We start from the raw sequence: 20,591 nt of genomic DNA on the forward strand, positions 1-20,591 counted from the left end.
TCTCACAGTACGAACATTGCAATTTATTGCCCTGGCCACATCTGCAGTCCTCATACCTCATTGCAGCATTCCTAGGCTCGTTCACACAGATGAGCAGGGACCCTAGGCATCTTTCTTTTGGTGTTTTTCAGAGTCCCAGTCCCTGCCGCTGAAAAACATCCCCACAGCATGATTCTGCCACCACCATGCTTCACCATGCTTCGTAGGGATGGTGCCAGGTTTCTTCCAGACGTGATGCTTGGCATTCAGGTCAAATAGTTCAATTTTGGTTTCATCAGACCATAGAATTTTGTTTCTCATGGTTTGAGAGTCTTTAGGTACCTTTTGGCAAACTCCAAGCGGGCTGTCATATGCCTTTTACTGAGGAGTGGCCTCCGTCTGGCCACTCTAGCATAAAGGCCTGATTTGTGGAGTGCTGCAGAGATGGTTGTCCTTCTGGAAGGTTCTCCCATCTCCACAGAGCAACTCTAGAGCTCTGTCAGAGTGACCATCGGGTTCTTGGTCACCTCCCTGACCAAGGCCCTTCTCCCCTGATTGCTCAGTTTGGACAGGTGGCCAGCTCTAGGAAGAGTCTGGGTGGTTCCAAACTTCTTCCATTTGAGAATGATGTAGGCCACTGTGTTCTTGGGTACTTTCAATGCTGCAGAAATGTTTTGGTACCCTTCCCCAGATCTGTGCCTTGACCACAATCCTGTCTCGGAGCTCTACGGACAATTCCTTTGACCTCATGGCTTGGTTTTTGCTCTGACATGCACTGTCAACTGTGGGACCTTACATAGACAGGTGTGTTTTGCCTTTCTAAATCATGTCCAATCAATTGAATGTCCCACAGGTGGACTCCAGTCAAGTTGTAGAAACATCTCAAGGATGATCAATGGAAACAGGATGCACCTGAGCTCAATTTTGAGTCTCATAGCAAAGAGTCTGAATATTTATGTAAATAAGGTATTTCTGTTTTATTTTTAAGAGATTTGTTAATTTCTAAAAACCTGTTTACTATGTCATTATGGGGTATTGTGTGTAGATTTAAAAATATATATATATTTTAGAATAATGCAGTAACGTAAGAACATGTGGAAAAAGTCTAGGTGCCTGAATACTTTCCAAATGCACTGTGTATATATACAGTGATTTATTAGACAAAGTAATGATTTATAAATATATATATATATTTTTTTTTACTGCATGGGGGTTTTAATCACCGTGGGGCAGTGTCGGCTGTTTCTGCTACAATTTCTTTTTATCAAAGTGAAAATGCTGAAAAGGTCAAATGTGAAGTCCACCTACAAATAATTGAGTTGAGAATTTTTGTTGTTGTTGACAACCTATTGACTTGATTGTATCTTACATTTTTGCATGCATAAATAGTCTCTTGTGACAGATGTGTAACAATTTATTTAGTGTGTGCAATATTTAGTTCCAGGTTCTGAGATTACAGCCAAGATAAGGTATGACCCACCATCAATCCATATTGGGCTACAGTTAATTAGCATTTATATAAGCAGCATTTGAATTCTAAAGTTCCACACAATTGATACAGTGCATGCTGACAATGGTACATATACATCTAACCATCTGCGTATGTATGCATGCATGTATTGTACTGCTTGTGCGTGCTTGCTTGCATGTGTGTCTGTGTCTCTCTTTAGCGAGCATGTGTGTCCGTGTGTACAAGAGAGTGTGTTTGCTGGTGCAGTGTGGGAGGGTATTGAAGGAGTGCCATGTTGGCAGAGGATGTGCCCTGTGAGGGGAACTGGAGTCGTGCCTGCTGCTGAGGCCCAAGCTGTTCCTGTCTCCCTCCCCAGAGGAGTCAGTCACAAAACAACCCCAAATACCACACCACAACCTGTCAAATACTAACTATATGATTTCAACACTGGCTACCCTAAAATGATCTTCTGAAAATGTAGTTACTGAACTAGATCATTGCCCATATTTATTGAGCGGAGGTAGGAGTGCTGATCTAGGATCAGTTTTGCCTTTCAATTCAGAATGAGTAAGATTATGGACACGGGGGACCTGATCTTAGAATGATCCTGAATAGGGGTTGTGTGTTGTCAACAGTAACTGGTTCAGACAGTGGGGTGTTAGGTTGGCCTAATGATGCTTGATGTTGAATATGAACACACACACTGTATTACAGGGTGCCCACAGGGTCATTGACAGACCGGTGAAGGTGGTTCAAATGGCAGGAGTTCAAATCACAATAAAATGCAATATGAAAAGATACCGCATTAGTGATAATGGATTGTATGTGTAGTACTCAGTGGATGCTAAAGACCTTTACCTTGTGCGAGCCGGAACGGCTCCTATGAGCCGATCTCTTATTTCTGTAGCATGAGGCTACAAACACACCCACTGAACATTGCGCCAGTCTATCTCCTTAATGCTGATTGCCAAGCAGAGACGCACCGACTCGGCCGGAGATCGAACTCCCAAACTTTAAATCTCAGGACGGACACTCAAACCACAAGGCCCCTGAGTAGTTACTTTACATTGTGTGGTACCAACCACGAGGCAGTCGAGCTGAGTCCTGGGCTACGGTCCAAACACTTAAAAGACCACCCTATCCCCTCAGTCCTCAAATTAAGTGGACACTTCTGATGACATATCATGACGTCTGATTAGTATACACTTGCAGGGCAAGGGAGCAAGGAATGATTTCTAAATGGACTGCCCTTGGCCAGAAATTCATCACCGTTCATCTCGTGACTATTGTGTTTTCAGCCACCGGTAGCTTGTGGGTTATTTATATGCCCTACCGTCAATTATGAGTGCATGTCTACTTCTATTAAATATATCATTATTAATATACACCTACTGTATGATAGCTAGCAAATTAATTATCCAACTAACGTAAGCCTGCCTACTGTATGATAGCTAGCTAATTAATGATCTAACTAGTGTTAGCCTGCCTAGCTGGAACCTTTTGAAGAAGGGAAATGTTTTTTCTACAATTTCCAAAAGATAACCAAACAAAAACATATTTACTCTTTATGTAGTAGCAAAATGTCTTACTTATTTGCATTTGTTTTTACTTACACATGTATGTTAACTTCTCCATTGATGTTGTTTTTAAGTTTTCGCAGACGTTTCTAAGCGGATTGTCTCGAATTGAATTATGGGGAGTTTCAGGCCCTGGAGTGAACATACAGTGCCTTGCGAAAGTATTCGGCCCCCTTGAACTTTGCGACCTTTTGCCACATTTCAGGCTTCAAACATAAAGATATAAAACTGTATTTTTTTGTGAAGAATCAACAACAAGTGGGACACAATCATGAAGTGGAACGACATTTATTGGTTATTTCAAACTTTTTTAACAAATCAAAAACTGAAAAATTGGGCGTGCTAAATTATTCAGCCCCCTTAAGTTAATACTTTGTAGCGCCACCTTTTGCTGCGATTACAGCTGTAAGTCGCTTGGGGTATGTCTCTATCAGTTTTGCACATCGAGAGACTGACATTTTTTCCCATTCCTCCTTGCAAAACAGCTCGAGCTCAGTGAGGTTGGATGGAGAGCATTTGTGAACAGCAGTTTTCAGTTCTTTCCACAGATTCTCGATTGGATTCAGGTCTGGACTTTGACTTGGCCCTTCTATGTTTATTTTTGAACCATTCCATTGTAGATTTTGCTTTATGTTTTGGATCATTGTCTTGTTGGAAGACAAATCTCCGTCCCAGTCTCAGGTCTTTTGCAGACTCCATCAGGTTTTCTTCCAGAATGGTCCTATATTTGGCTCCATCCATCTTCCCATCAATTTTAACCATCTTCCCTGTCCCTGCTGAAGAAAAGCAGGCCCAAACCATGATGCTGCCACCACCATGTTTGACAGTGGGGATGGGGCGTTCAGGGTGATGAGCTGTGTTGCTTTTACGCCAAACATAACGTTTTGCATTGTTGCCAAAAAGTTCAATTTTGGTTTCATCAGACCAGAGCACCTTCTTCCACATGTTTGGTGTGTCTCCCAGGTGGCTTGTGGCAAACTTTAAATGACACTTTTTATGGATATCTTTAAGAAATGGCTTTCTTCTTGCCACTCTTCCATAAAGGCCAGATTTGTGCAATATACGACTGATTGTTGTCCTATGGACAGAGTCTCCCACCTCGGCTGTAGATCTCTGCAGTTCATCCAGAGTGATCATGGGCCTCTTGGCTGCATCTCTGATCAGTCTTATCCTTGTATGAGCTGAAAGTTTAGAGGGACGGCCAGGTCTTGGTAGATTTGCAGTGGTCTGATACTCCTTCCATTTCAATATTATCGCTTGCACAGTGCTGCTTGGGAAATCTTTTTGTATCCAAATCCGGCTTTAAACTTCTTCACAACAGTATCTCGGACCTGCCTGGTGTGTTCCTTGTTCTTCATGATGCTCTCTGCGCTTTTAACGGACCTCTGAGACTATCACAGTGCAGGTGCATTTATACGGAGACTTGATTACACACAGGTGGATTGTATTTATCATCATTAGTCATTTAGGTCAACATTGGATCATTCAGAGATCCTCACTGAACTTCTGGAGACAGTTTGCTGCACTGAAAGTAAAGGGGCTGAATAATTTTGCACGCCCTATTTTTCAGTTTTTGATTTGTTAAAAAAGTTTGAAATATCCAATAAATGTCGTTCCACTTCATGATTGTGTCCCACTTGTTGTTGATTCTTCACAAAAAAAATAGTTTTATATCTTTGTTTGAAGCCTGAAATGTGGCAAAAGGTCGCTAAGTTCAAGGGGGCCGAATACTTTCGCAAGGCACTGTAATTGTACACTCAAAGCCGACTGAAAACGAGGGCTGAGGGGCTTACGTTGCAAACTTCCCTAGCATGGCTAATCATTTGGACCACCCTCCAAAATGGCGACGGTGATTCCCTCAAGGGCATAAGGCGAGGGTAAGTGTGTCTCAAGTGTTTGGACCCCAGGCCTGGTATTGACTGGAGTCACAAACAAAGAACAATCACGGGTGTCCACATCAATAGCTGAGAAACATAAGTGAAACCTGAATTGTAATGAATGGTCTGCTCACCACATGCCAATGAATGTTAGCTGGATTTGCAATCCATTTATAATTAGGCTAACCTAGAGGAGCCCAGAGAGGACATATCAATAAATAAATAAAAATCCTCATTATGTCGAGATCACAAATTATCTCATGATCACGACATGAAAAAAAAGTTGTTTTGTTGAGATCACAAAATCAACTATAAATAGGAGTGATTGTTACACTAATGGATGGTACATTTCATGCTAACATCATGCTTTCATTTGTGTTTGGAGCTCATTATCAGTTTATAAGTTAGAATGTTAGCAAGCGAAATGTCCCTTACCTTGAGCTAAGAGCTCTCTTAGCATGCAAGGAACAAAGCAGCTACAGGGCCTTCAGAAACTATTCATACCCCTTGACTTATTCCATATTTTGTTGTTACAGCCTGAATTTTCTCACCCATCTACACACAATACCCCATAATGACAGGTTTTTTTATGCAAATGTATTGAAAATGAAATACAGAAATATCTCATTTATATAACTATTCCGACCCCTGAGTCAATACTCTGTAGAAGCACCTTTTGGCAGCGATTATAGCTGTCAGTCTTTCTGGGTAAGTCTCTAAGAGCTTTCCACACCTGGATTCAGGAGTGGGAAAAGTACCCAATTGTCATACTTCAGTAAAAGTAGAGATGCCTTTTAATAGAGAATGACTCAAGTAAAAGTGAAAGTCACTTAGTAAAATACTTATTGAGTATTTGGTTTTAAATATACCTCTGTATCAAAGTAAATGTAATAGCTAAATTATACTTAAGTTTATAAAGTATAAATCATTTAAAATTCCTTATATTAAGCAAACCAGACTGCATCCTTGTCTTGTTTTTATGTATTTAGGGATAGCACTCCAACAATCAGACATTTATAAATGAAGCATGTGTGTTTAGTGAGTCCGCCAGATCAGAGGCAGTAAGGATGATTTTTCTTAAGTGCGTGAATTGGGACCAATTTGGACATTTTCACTTAGGGGTGTACTCACTTTTGTACTTTACAACCTTTACAACATTTGCCCATTTATTATTCTTCAAGCTCTGTCAAATTGGTTGTTGATCATTGCTAGACAACCATTTTCAGGTCTTTCCATAGATTTTCAATTAGATCTAAGTTAATACTGTAACTCGGCCACTCAGGAACTTTCACTTCACTTTCACTTTCTTCTTGGTAAGCAATTCTCGTGCAGATTTGGCTTTTTGTTTTAGGTTATTCTCCTGCTGAGAGCTTAATTAATCTCCCAGCATTTGGTGGAAAAAAGACAATCAGGTTTTCCTCTAGGATTTTGCCTGTGCTTAGCTCCATTCAGTTTCTTTTTACCCTGAAAAGTTCCCCAGTCCTTAACAATTACAAGCATACCCATAACATGATGCAGCCCCCACTATGCATGAAAATATAGAGAGTGGTACTCAGTTATGTGTTGTATTGGATTTGCACCAAATATAACACTCTATTTTGGACAAAAAAAGGTGAATAGCTTTGACACATTTTTTGCAGTATTACTTTTATTGCAAACAGGATGCATGTTTAGGAATATTTGTATTCTTTACAGGCTTCCTTTTCACTCTTTCAATTAGGTTAGTATTGAGTAACTACAATGTTGTTGATCCATTCTCAGTTTTCTCCTATCACAGCCATTAAACTCTGTAACTGTTTTAAAGTCACCATTGACCTCATGGTGAAATCCCTGAGCGGTTTCCTTCCTCTCTGGCAACTGAGTCAGGAATGAAGCCTGTATATTTGTTGTTACTGGGTGTATTGATACACTGTTCAAAGTGTAATTAATAACCTCACCATGCTCAAAGGGATATTCAATATCTGCTTTTTATTATACGGAAACCTCCCTGGTCATTGTGGTTAAATCTTTGTTTGAAATTCACTGCTCGACTGATGTATGTGTGGGGTACAGAGAAGGTAGTCATTCAAAAATCATGTAATTTTTAAATGTAATTGCACACAGTCCATTCAACGTATTATGTAACTTGTTAAGCACATTTCTACGCTTGCTATAACAAAGTGCTTGAATACTTATTGACTCAAGACATTTCAGCTTTTCATATTTTATTAATTTGCAAAAAATGTATAAACCTAATTCCACTTTGATGTTATTTTGTATTGTGTGCAGTCCAATGACAATACATCTCAATTGAATCGATTTTATATTCGGGCTGTAACACAACAAAATAAGGAGGAGGTCAAGGGGACACTTTCTGAAGGCACTTTAACTTTGCTAGTCTTGTTAGCTAGCTTGTTATGCTGGTTGTTAGCTTGCATAAGTGATATGTGTACTATTATAAGGGACACTTACCATTTTGTATGGATAATATTTAAATTAAGTGGGGGAGCTCTATTCCTGGCAGGCTGATCAGTTTCAATAGCAGCCTCAGAGGCTGATGTCAGGATGATGCTTTGTAGGCTGTTTCATATATAAAGCTCCTTGCTGGCAGATTAGCAGTCAGTGCTTTATGTCAAATAAAATAACATTTTATTGGTCACGTACTGTACACATGGTTAGCAGATGTTTTTGCGAGTGTAGCGAAATGCTTGTGCTTCTAGTTCCAACAGTGCAGCAATGTATCTAACAATTTCACAACAACTACCTAATACACACAAATCTAAGTAAGGAATGGAATAAGAATATATACATATATGGAAGAGCAATGATAGAGCAGCATAGGCAAGATGTACTTGATGGTATAAAATACAGTATATACACTACTGTTCAATATCTACATAGGCGCACAGAGGCCCAGGGCAGGTTGTTTGCCCCCGGTGATGCCTTTTGCAGACTGTACCACCCTCTGGAGAGCCTTGTGATTGTGGGCGGTGCAGTTGCCATACCAGGCGGTGATACAGCCTGACAGGATGCTCTCAATTGTGCATCTGTAGAAGTTTGAGGGTTTTAGGTGACAAGCCAAATTTCTTGAGCTTCCTGAGGTTGAAGAGCCACTGTTGCGCAGCCTTTACCACACTGTCTGTGTGGGTGGAACATTTCAGTTTGTCCTTGATGTGTATGCCGAGGAACTTAACTTTCCACCTTCTCCACTGCTCTCCCGTCGATGTGGATAGGGGGTGCTCCCTCTGATGTTTCCTGAAGTCCACGATCATCTCCTTTTGTTTTATTGATGTTGAGTAAGAGGTTGTTTTGCTGACACTACACTCCGAGTGCTCTCAGTTCCTTCCTATAGGCCATCTCGTCGTTGTTGGTAATCAAGCCTCCTAGTGGTGTGTCATCTGCAAACTTGATGATTTGAGTTGGAGGCATCCCCTGTAGGGGGTTTAGCACGCACCCTTGTGGGGCCCCAGTGTTGAGGATCAGCGAAGTGGAGATGTTGTTACCTACCTTCACCACCTGGGGGCGGCCCGTCAGAAAGTCCAGGACCCAATTGCATAGGGCGGGTTTGAGACCAGGGCAGTGTGCAGTGTTATGGCGATTTCCTCGTCTGTGGACCTATTGTGGTGGTAAGCAAATTGAAGTGGGTCTAGGGTGACAGGTAAGGTGGAGGTAATATGATCCTTGACTAGCCTCTCAAATCGCTTCATGATGACAGAAGTGAGTGCTATGGTGTGATTAGTCATTTAGTTCAGTTACCTTTGCCTTCTTGGGTTCAGGAATAATGGTGGCCAACTTGAAGCATGTGGGGACAACAGACTGGGATAGAGAGTGATTAAATATGTCCTTAAACACCCAGCTGGTCTGCGCATGCTCTGAGGACGCGGCTAGGGTTGCCGTCTGGGCCGGCAGCTTTGCGAGGGTTAACGCGTTTAAATGTCTTTCTCACGTCAGCCACGGAGAAGGAGAGCTGTGGCACTGTATTATCCTCAAAGCGGGCGAAGGTGTTTAGTTTGTCTGGAAGCAAGACGTCGGTGTGCGTGAAGTGGCTGGTTTTCTTTTTTTAGTCCATGATTGTCTTTAGACCCTGCCACATACGTCTTGTGTCTGAGCCATTGATTTGAGATTACACTTGGTCTCTGTACGGACATTTCGCTTGTTTGATTGCCTTGCTGAGGGAATAACTACACTGTTTGTATTCGGTCCGTATTCCCAGTCGCCTTGCCATGGTTAAATGCGGTAGTTTGCGCTTTCAGTTTTGCACAAATGCTACCATCTATCCACAGTTTCTGGTTAGGGTAGGTTTTAAAAGTCACAGTGTGTTCAACATCTCCTATGCACCTCCATATAAACTCACTCACCGATTCAGTATATGATCAAGACTGGGTGGGCTCTATTCCTGGCAGGCTGATCAGATTAAATAGCCACCTCAGAGGCTGATAAGTCAGGATGCTTCCCAGTAGGCTGTCTGCAAGGAGCCTTACCTATAAAACCGCCCACAAGGCAGCATCCTGCCTTCATTTCAGCCTCAGAGTATTTGAATCTAATCAATCTGTAAGGAATGGAGCTCACCCCCTGTAAATATTAAAAAGTAAATGTCCCTTATAATTATATACATATCAGTTATGCAAGCTGACAACCAGCACAAATAACAAGCTAGCTATTTAGCTAGCTAATAAGACTACATAGCTAACTAGCTAGTTCACAAGACTAGCAAAGTTAACTGCGTTGTTGCTTGCATGCAATTGGCTATGGTCTTACGGGGCGGATTGGGAGGCGGGGCTGCCTGTCAGGCATCGTTCAGGGCTTCAATGCCCTGTGATCAACGCAGCCACAGGGCTCCTTGATGAAGTGGTTATCGTGCATCTGAACAAATGAATGGATGATGCAAGGTACTTTTGTCATGTCGTGATCATGAGATAAATTGTGATTTCAACATAACGGGGGAACCGTTAAAAAATCTGTATGACCATCCTAGTACAGCCAACTATTTTGGGTCACCTGTGCCTCCAAATCTCTTAGGAATATCCTACTACGAGACACTTGTGGGCTATTTTGAATAGCTTTTTGTAGCTGTTAGCTGTATGATTTAACTGTGTGCTTTGCATCTGGCCTTTTATTTTTCCTTTCACTGAACATGCTCACAAATACACTTGTTCAGCAGGGACTGAATTCTCCCTCATATCAAGTGTGACAGGGGTTTTCTCGGTTCAGGAATAAGTATGACTTAATTGCCAGAGTTTGTCTTCATTCCAACAAAGAACAGCTGGAGCAGCTGGATAGCTGGTGTATTGTAGAATGCAGCTGTGAAGTGGGAGAAGAGTAGCCTTGTCTCTTTTGCTTTTGGCTTGTAGGAGCCACTGTCTGTCATTGGACTCAAACTGGTCTCTGTATAGAGAACCATACATGCATATGGTAGAACTAGTCAGTAGAGCCCATACATGCATAGTAGTTGCAATGGCTACACCATAGCACCTGCTATCCATAACAGAGAACCATAGGCCTGTGCTTGTGTCATTGATCCAAGCAAGTGAGAGTACTTTACAGGGATGAGTTGATATTGAACATAAAGTAATGATCAAAGACTAGAGCGATATCTGAATGAGAGTGACTGTTGGTTGACTTGAGTGTCCACACATTGTGCAGCAGCTTGTTTCAGTGTGTGGCGCCCTCCTCCGGTGGGGCAGAACATGTCACTGCACAGGCCGTCACATTCGCCACAGGTCATTTCGCATCCTTATATTCCTTGAGATCTGTTCATCACATTCAAATGGCAGTCAGGGAGTGTTTGACGGTTGAATGTCCGTAGCTGTTGTAATTCCCTATTTACAAAACATGTTGCCCACACATCTATTCGGACCATTAACCACTGCTGAAGTAGCTCCTCCAGAGAGATCTAAAGAAGTGACTGAAGTGGATGTATTGAATACATGTCTGGCTTGGGCATCCAGACTTCCATTATTTAAGCCATTTCGACATTGACTGAATACAAGTGGGTGTAATTCCTTTTGCCCAAACCCTGGTGTGAAGCAATGTGAAAGAGTGAGTGTGATTTGAATAATGTTATATTATTTATCCTGTCTGTGCAGGGACATGCTAATCACGGACTTGGCTGCCACAGTAACCTACATGGGACTATGTGAGGAGGTGAGGGTGATGTGCAGCCTGGCCCAGCAGCAGCCAATCACTCTCAAGTGGATCGACGATGAGGGTATGTTGGTCTCGCACCGGTGGGTGGAAAAAAATTCAGTTGATCTTGACTACATGTGTATGAAATAAGTGAATAATCTGTGTTTGTGTCCCATAGGAGACCCATGTACCATCTCCTCTCAGATGGAACTGCAGGAGGCCTTCCGGATCTACAGCCGCAACAGGAACTCAGGACTCCTGCTGCACGGTTAGTTAGGGCTCTGTCTGTCTGCACTCATTTCTCTGTCGCTTTACCTCTACTTCTCGTTTCACTTACTCCTCTCTGTTCTCTTTTCACCTCCTCCTCTCTCTTCTCTTTTCACCTCCTCCTCTCTTCTCTTTTCACCTCCTCCTCTCTCTTCTCTTTTCACTTACTCCTCTACTTCCCTTTTCACTTACTCCTCTACTTCCCTTTTCACTTACTCCTCTACTTCCCTTTTCACCTCCTCCTCTCTGTTCTCTTTTCACCTCTTCTCTGTTCTCTTTTCACTTACTCCTCTACTTCCCTTTTCACCTCCTCCTCTCTGTTCTCTTTTCACCTTCTCCTCTCTGTTCTCTTTTCACCTCCTCCTCTCTGTTCTCTTTTCACCTCCTCCTCTCTGTTCTCTTTTCACCTCCTCCTCTCTGTTCTCTTTTCACCTCCTCTTCTCTGTTCTCTTTTCACCTCCTCTTCTCTGTTCTCTTTTCACCTCCTCTTCTCTGTTCTCTTTTCACCTCCTCTTCTCTGTTCTCTTTTCACCTCCTCTTCTCTGTTCTCTTTTCACTTACTCCTCTACTCTGTTCTCTTACTCCTCTACTTCCCTTTTCACCTCTTCCTCTGCAATAATTTTACTATTATCTCAATGCAAATAATTTACTTTTAATTCAGTGGTTTAGGATATATACACATTAATTTGAGTAACCATTAGTTAGTATGTTCAGAGGTTTAGATTGGACATGTCTCAGGGTATTCATAGTTGTCGTTCATCATTCTCTTGCAGTCTTCCCCAGTATCCCAGTGAAGCCAGGTATGCCATGTCCAGGAGAAGACCGTGAGTACTAGTGCTACATATTATACACATGTATTACACCTGGTTTCCGTGAAGCAGCTTTCTGTAGCTGGCTAGCAAACAAACAAGAGTATTAGCATTATCTTACTGATTGTAAATTAATTGAATAGTTGACTGTGAAATGAAACAATGAAGTTATTTATAGTTAGTTAACCACCTTCCCTTCACTCTTTGGTAGTGTAACATGGCATGCTCCTCTACCTTCGTGGTGTTCAGTGTTCACGCCACTAACTGGCAGTTCAGATTCCTCATCCTGTCCTCTGAGGGAGAAACCAAGGCATCCTGGATACAAGGTGTTTGACAACACCACTTGTCTGGCTGTCACAGAAAATTAGACCACCTAGAACAGTGATTCCCAAACTGTGGGGCACGCGAGGGGTCGGTGTCTGGCTTGAAACTTTCTCTTGAAAGTTGTAATCATATAATGCACAAGATGCATTTTTGAAATTGGGTTGTGCATCATTAGTTCGTCTTGTCATGGTTAGTCTTTGCAAACCTTAGAGATATTTACAATTTGTCAAACTTCCAGATCAAATAGCCCATGTCAGCTGTTATTTTTCTTTCTTTTTTTAGCCCATTGATATTGTTGTAGTTGTATTGTCACTCAAATAATAAATTATTACACATTAGACATAGCAAAAGGTTTAGAATTGAAAGAAAATTAGCTTTAAAACTGCAAAACGATCTCCACCAACGAGGGGTGTGAACAGTTTGTGTCATGAACAGTGCTTGTGCACATAGATATAGACGTGGTGCGTGCGCGATGTTCCCCAATGCTGGAAGAGGGGCCCGAGTGAAAGAGTTTGGGAACCCCTGACCAAGAAGGAAGAGTCACATTAGAAACTGTTCCCTCACACAGTCTCGTCCCAAACGTCTCTCGAATTTCCCTGCAAACAAACAGAGGTTAGCCTAGTTCACCAGCCAGTCCATACTCAACATTGGTCCTCAAGGGTCCAAATGGGGAATATGCAATTACTGCCAATTGATCTGTTCATTGACTGCAGATGTTAGAAAGACGTCCGGCCACCACTTACGTTTCTTCATTTCCTCAGGGGCTTAATAGGCTAGCAAATATGTTATTATACTATACTGTGCATAGAATCCATTATAGGGGCTTAATAGGCTAGCAAATATGTTATTATACTATACTGTGCATAGAATCCATTATAGGGGCTTAATAGGCTAGCAAATATGTTATTATACTATACTGTGCATAGAATCCATTATAGGGGCTTAATAGGCTAGCAAATATGTTATTATACTATACTGTGCATAGAATCCATTATACAAAAGAAAAGCATACGGTCGCTATACAGTGCATTCGCAAAGTATTCAGACCCCTTTACTTTTTCCACATTTTGTTACATTACAGCCTTATTCTAAAATGTATTTAAAAAATAATAATTACTCATCAATCTACACACAATACCCCATAATGACAAAGCGAATGCAGGTTTTTAGAAATGTTTGCAAATGTATTAAAAATGAATGCATTTAGACCCTTTTGCTAATAGACTCGAAATTGAGCTCAGGTGGCCAGACGGAAGCCACTCTTCAGTAAAAGGCACATGACAGCCCGCTTGGAGTTGGTCAAGAAACCAAGATTTGACTCTTTGGCCTGAATGCCAAGCGTAACGTCTGGAGGAAATCTTGCACCATCCCTCCGGTGAAGCATGGTGGTGGCAGCATCATGCTGTGGGGATGTACAGAGAGAAAAGTAGAGAGATTCTTAATGAAAACCTACTCCAGAGCACTCAGGGCCTCAGACTGGGGTGACAGGATAACGACCCTAAGCACACAGCCAAGAAAACGCAGGAGTAGCTTCGGGACAAGTCTCTGAATGTCCTTGAGTGGCCCAGCCAGAGCCTGGACTTGAATCCGATCATCTCTGGAGAGACACCCCCCATCCAATCTAACAGAGCTTGAAAGAATGGGAGAAACTCCATTCTCCATCCCATTTTTTTTAAACCTTTATTTAACTAGGCAAGTCAGTTAAGAACAAATTCTTATTTACAATGACGGCCTACGAACAGTGGGTTAACTGCCTTGTTCAGGGGAATAACAACAGATTTTTACCTTGTCGGCTCAGGGATTCGATCTAGCAACCTTTCGGTTACTGGCCCAATGCTCTTACCACTAGGCTAACTGCCGCCCCAAACTTGTAGCGTCATACCCAAGAAAACTCGGGGCTGTAATCGCTGCCAAAGGTGCTTCAACAAAGTACTGATTAAAGGATCTGAATACTTATGTTTACAAACATTTCTAAAAACGGTTTTTGCTTTGTCATTATGGGGTATTGCGTTTCGATTGATGAGGAAAATAAGGCTGTAATGTAACACAATGTGGAAAAAGTGAAGGTGTCTGAGTACTTTCTGTAATGCATTGTATATACTTTTAACCAATGAGCATGAAACCAAGACCAAGCTAGGTACACACACATATTTAGTTACTCTTAGAGGACATGGGTGCTTCTATATCAGTAAATGCACTTTAATGATAAAGAATCAACTTTCTATTTGACTTCTATGATTTCAAAATGGTCCTGTGCACACACATAACAGACCGGCTGAACATTACTCAAACGTTTTCTGAAGCAACCCGGTAAAATTAAGCACATCTTAGTTCCGGAGCGTTCCCTTCTATAAAGTGTCATGGTTTTAACACTCCTCTCTCTCAAAGGGTGGTGACCGCAGTTGACGTCTTCAGCTCACTGCTGACTCCTGCACTTTCTCTCCCCCTCTTCTTTTCCCTCTTCCTTTCTACTCTTTCTATTCCCTTTGACACCTATTTCCTCTTTCATCTCTTAATCTCAGAAACCCAGAACTAAAATCTTGCGTAACTGTGTCAGATTCTCAATTCATTTCAGGGAGAGACATGTTAGAAAAGTTATTCGAACGAGGAGCGGAAGCAGGGTCGTAGCTCCACACCCTCTCTTTGCAAGTTACGGACAAGTATATGGGAAAAATGTCCATTCCCCTTCTGAAATTCGAAAGATGCGAACACCTGCAAAATAGTGATTTGTCCAAACAATCAGTTACGAAAAAACTTTGTTCCAGTGCACAGATTTCTCGTTAGTTGTCGCGTCCTACAGTCTGTTGACCGAAACCTCTGTACAATAACTCTCTGTTAACCGATACCTCTCTCCGTTTCTTCTGACATTCCCTGGCGGTGATACTGAGACACAGTGTTCTGAAAATGTCTGTGCCGATGAATCCTCTGGTTTGGGTTTTCTATTCTCATCATCACAGAGAGGCAATCTGATGGTGTGCATTTTAAGCTCTTAGCTAATGTTGGAAATGAGAACCACTTTCTCTAATTGTTAAAGAATGGTTAACGTAGAAGATAAACATAACTTACCTAAAATGTCTTGTAAGTCACCCTATTGCTGTGTGGTATATCATGGCATCTCGCGCTCTCTCTCTATCCCTCTCTATCAGGTTGTCTATAATGCATATATGCTGCTGCGCCAGCATGTTTTGCTGGGTAGTGCGCCAGCGTGTGTGTTGGTGGGTGGGTGTGTGTGTTGGTGTGTTATAAGGGATGCCTGTGCTCTGTCCAGAGACAGCATACCCTTCCTTTGCTCTATGAGGAGAGCACAGTTACCGGATGCTGACCGCCAGTCTGTAGGTAATATACATACATGCGATCATTGAATGTGTGTGTGTGTGTGTGTGTGTGGTGATTTATATGCTGCTGTGTTTTGTGCATACGTAATCATATAGCATGTGATATATTCTATATATTGTTGTCCATGCATCTGTAAGGAACATGTTTTATGTTTGCATTCTCTGTGCTACAGAGAAAATGAGTTAGTTTAGGTTAGTTAGTTACAGTAGATATTGATATCTACAGTAGTCTTTCAGTGCTTTTGTATGAGAGGGTTGGCTCAATGCTGCTGTGGCCATAGAGGAGTGAGGAAGAGGAAAAAACAGGAAATTGTCCTTGAAATAGCCTTCCTATTGGCTCAGAGGAGGAGGTGGAGGGGACTCTACTAATACGTTAGTGCAACTGCACCACAACGACCTATGTCGGTGTGTGAGACTCAGGGTGTGTCCACCTGGGTGTAACAGTGTCTGAGGGTCTGTCTCTTAGCTGTCCATAATATTACACGTGTAGTAGGCTCCCTCCCTTTAGGTGGAATATGTGGGTTTATTCTACAGGGTGTAACTGTGTCTGAGGGTCTGTCTCTTAGCTGTCCATAATATTACACGTGTAGTAGGCTCCCTCCCTTTAGGTGGAATATGTGGGTTTATTCTACAGGGTGTAACTGTGTCTGAGGGTCTGTCTCTTAGCTGTCCATAATATTACACGTGTAGTAGGCTCCCTCCCTTTAGGTGGAATATGTGGGTTTATTGTGTAGAATGTGGTGTTCCTTGGTTGTTGATTGATTGGTTGAATTACTGTTGAATTACTGATTTTAAGTGGTTGATTTTGGCAAAGATACATATAGAACTGCTCCATATGGAGACATTTAGTGTATATCTAGATATTTTTCAGGTTGAAAGCTCCAACATGTCTTTGCATTATGGTCCTCTGGGTAGTTACAGGGGGAAATGTAATGTATAGAGAATAGGCCTTGAATTAACGTTTCACCCTGGCAGACATGGCATGCTGCTGAAGTATGTGGGAGGAGATGTCCTGGTGATGATGTCAGATAAAATACTAGCAGTGTGTGGGAGGAGATGTCCTGGTGATGATGTCAGATAAAATACTAGCAGTGTGTGGGAGGAGAGGTCCTGGTGATGATGTCAGATAAAATACTAGCAGTGTGTGGGAGGAGAGGTCCTGGTGATGATGTCAGATAAAATACTAGCAGTGTGTGGGAGGAGAGGTCCTGGTGATGATGTCAGATAAAATACTAGCAGTGTGTGGGAGGAGAGGTCCTGGTGATGATGTCAGATAAAATACTAGCAGTGTGTGGGAGGAGATGTCCTGGTGATGATGTCAGATAAAATACTAGCATTGTGAAAATATGTAGCAACTCTTGGAGGACAATGGAAGTTGACAACAGAATAGAAACCTACCAGCCAGCAGGTATAATGAGGTATAACAAGTTGTTTTGATGCCCTTCTGTTTTATTATCACTCATAATATGATTATGATTATTACTCAGGATTATTGTAAGATGATAGTAAGACATACTTATTTATAGTCTTATAATGACATTATGAGGGGTTGGTACAGTACTGTAGGTACTTATTTATAGTCCTATAATGACATTATGAGGGGTTGGTACAGTACTGTAGGTACTTATTTATAGTCTTATAATGACATGAGGGGTTGGTACAGTACTGTAGGTACTTATTTATAGTCTTATAATGATATTATGAGGGGTTGGTACAGTACTGTAGGTACTTATTTATAGTCTTATAATGATATTATGAGGGGTTGGTACAGTACTGTAGGTACTTATTTAAAGTCTTATAATGACATTATGAGGGGTTGGTACAGTACTGTAGGTACTTATTTATAGTCTTATAATGACATTATGAGGGGTTGGTACAGTACAGTACTGTAGGTACTAAGCCAGGCAGGGTTTCTGTCATATCTCTGTTACTTTTTGCAGACATCTCATTGGCTAGTACGAAAAGGAAAAAGTGAGATAATCAGGAATGTATTTTTAGTCAATGCAATTAAGTCCCTGGTCTGGGTGGGGCCACCATATATTTCCGGACGTTTCCCATAATTGGGAATTTGTTTGGAAATACTACAGGCCCTCATTACGGAATCCCAAGGGGGTTCGCCTGGAATTTTTCGATGGCAGATTTTTTAAAACTGCAAATTCAATCCAGACTTCAATAACAATCCGTTTAACAAACCTATTGGTGTATCTCTTAAAATATTCAGGCATCGTCACTGTATTTCAGAATCAGATTATTGTACAAGCAGTTATTGTCTTCACCTTTGGATTTTTCTGGTTCTTCAAAGACAGAAATGAATATGCATTAATGGGACAATTATGCGATTGGTACATCCATATTTACACTTTTAAATGAATGATATATAATAATAATTAGGTGGTTACTTACATTTGTCCTATTTCACAGATACACATGTGAATTGAAATATTTTTGGGGGTGAATATCACACTCCCCCTGAGACACCCTCAGAGATTGGGGTCATGGCCAGGGATCAGCCTTTATTTTTGGCTACCCTGGAGCAATTAGGGTTGAGTGCCTTGCTCAAGGGCACATTGGCGGATTGTTTCACCTAGTCAGCTCGGGGAGTAAAACCAGCGACCTTTCGGTTAGTGGCGCAACACTCTTAACCGCTAGGCTACCTGCATTGATTTTCATAGAATAAAACATCATGAGCTTAGTTCAACTGTCAGAATCCATAATTCAAGCTTGTTTCACACTGTATAGCCTCAAAACATGGTTAAAGCATTAATTTCATACCATGAATGGTCAGTCCTTGCATCCAAAGCTCTGTCCAGCCACATCTTAGATGATGCTGATCTTACTGTTTGAGCTACAAATGGCTCTTTAAGGTGAATGTTGTTTATTAATGAACGTGGTAAACCACCACTCTGAATACTTGTCTCTCCCCCCTGTTATTTTGTGGACGACCTCACACACTGACTGTAGCATCACTGTTTTATTTATAAGCCTTTAGATGTACTCGCTGTATTAGACATGTATTTCTCACTAACCAGTGGTGAATACACTCACTAGACAGCATGGTACAGAATAGAACATATCTTCACGGTCGGAATATTTGCTCTTTGGAAAATATTGATTGGCAGATTCCAGATTCCAGATTAATTATACACTATAAAATGGTATAAAGTGGGATAAAAATCGTGTAAGTATAAACGATTAAAGTAGGCCTAGATTCTCCGGCTTTTGCTATAGCACCTCTCTCCATTTGATTTGTCACACAGCCTATACTCTGTAGTACAGTAGGGCCTATGCTAGCTTGCCTCCTCACAGACCTAATCAAAACCCACAGCTCACAACAAAAGACGAGGCTTCTTCTCCCTCCAAACGAAGCGCGCTAGCTGGCTTACTGATCCGGCCTTGTCAGGCTCGTTGTGTGAGCCTTTAGTTGAGCACTCGGCTGGGCCTTGGGAGTGTGAACAGACCCCCCTCTGTGTTGGATGATGAGGGAGGAGGAGGGAGGAGGGGGTGGCGTTGAAAGCCCGGATGCGCTCAGGCGGAGGTTGCACCGGGCTCTCCAGTGGTACTCGCACCACCTTCTCTACTCAGCGCCGCATCCATGTCGCGTTTTCCCAGCAGCCTCAGCTGTGTACCACTGTGTCTCCGGGGACGAACGCTCTACCGCTAGTGCTAGCACCACTACCCCCATGCCTGGCTACATCAGGAGGAGATGTCTTAGAGAGAGAGAGAGAACGATAGAGGGATAGGGAGGGAGAGATCACTGTACCGTACAATATTGGTTCTTAATGTTCAAGGCACTCCCTCCTTTTGTCCCTTGCTGCACATTAGTTCCTCCAAACAAAAGCAGTCGACGGAGGAGGAGAGGCGTCAGAAAGTGAGAGAAATAGGGAATTAAATAGCCACAAAAAAAGGCAACACTGACAGCTGTAGCAACTGTGCTACAGGGAGGGAGGAGGAGGGGGAGGCAGGCAGAGAGAGAGGAAATAATTAAATAAATCACTGAGAGAAGAAGAGCGACGTCGGTGAGAGAGGACAGCGAGAGAGGAGGGGATGTAGCTACGTTTCCGTGCCGGTTCGATGTGCACACCAGCCAGGATAATGTGCTGAAGGAGGCAGAAAGGAACGGAGGAAGGACACAGGTGAGCAATCTCTCTATCCATCGATCCATCTATCCACCGCTGACAATCGATTTGACGGCAGTGTCATTCTCTGGATTTTAGCTTGCATGTCATTTGTGTGTGTGCTCTGCCCCCATGGCTGGTGTGTTGTAGTTACTAGCTAGCTCATCCCCTCATGTGTTGGAGGCAGGCAGTGATTGTGTGCACTATAGATGCTTCCTACTAGCCTAGAATGCTATCTGCTGGTGGCTTCACCTGGCTTGTTTCCTGCAATAACGTTAGTCTTCCTCTGGGCTGGTGTCTTGTTGGCAGTCCCCTTGTTTTCTGAAAGGGTCTGGACCTGTTAGGGAGTGCGGCACTGTGTGTGTGTGTGTGTGTGAGAGCGCATGAGTGTGTGCGGTGGCGAGTGTGTGTATGCGCAGCAGTGTGTGTATGCGCAGCAGTGTGTGTGTGTCTGTCTACCTGGCTGTGCTACTCAGAGCTGCTGGGGAGAGGCGAGAGAGAGAACAGGGAAAGCAAAGCGTCTCCCTCCCCATCTCTCCATCACCACCACACCATCCGCCAACCGAGGCACAAAGGAACCAGAACTCCCAGATTAGGGCTCTTTGTAACCCGGCCGGTGGCTCTTCAAAGGAGAACTAAATGCATCCTAAAAAGGATGACGGTACGTGAGAAGTTACCATTTGATAAGGGAAAAAGCAGACCTATCCAGATTGCTTTGAATGTGTGTTTTTGTATTGTGCTTTAATACCAGCA

At 42.4% G+C, this 20,591-nt stretch overlaps 1 protein-coding gene across 2 annotated transcripts in view; it reads left to right on the plus strand.

Annotated features, from left to right (window-relative positions):
* LOC109869631 (protein kinase C zeta type) overlaps positions 1 to 20,591 on the plus strand; it is a 154,765-nt gene that overhangs the window by 13,713 nt on the left and 120,461 nt on the right. Inside the window, exons 2-4 of one of the 2 annotated variants that reach the window (XM_020459894.2) lie at positions 10,949 to 11,070; positions 11,167 to 11,256; positions 12,029 to 12,079. In XM_020459894.2, coding sequence (XP_020315483.2) covers positions 10,949 to 11,070; positions 11,167 to 11,256; positions 12,029 to 12,079 — 263 coding nt within the window. Of the gene's footprint in view, positions 1 to 10,948; positions 11,071 to 11,166; positions 11,257 to 12,028; positions 12,080 to 19,259; positions 19,857 to 20,591 lie in introns of those variants that run through there. The other variant, XM_031803848.1, reaches the window with a different exon arrangement.

The sequence above is a fragment of the Oncorhynchus kisutch genome, linkage group LG24, assembly GCF_002021735.2.
Source record: "Oncorhynchus kisutch isolate 150728-3 linkage group LG24, Okis_V2, whole genome shotgun sequence".
Taxonomy (NCBI): Eukaryota; Metazoa; Chordata; class Actinopteri; order Salmoniformes; family Salmonidae; genus Oncorhynchus; species Oncorhynchus kisutch.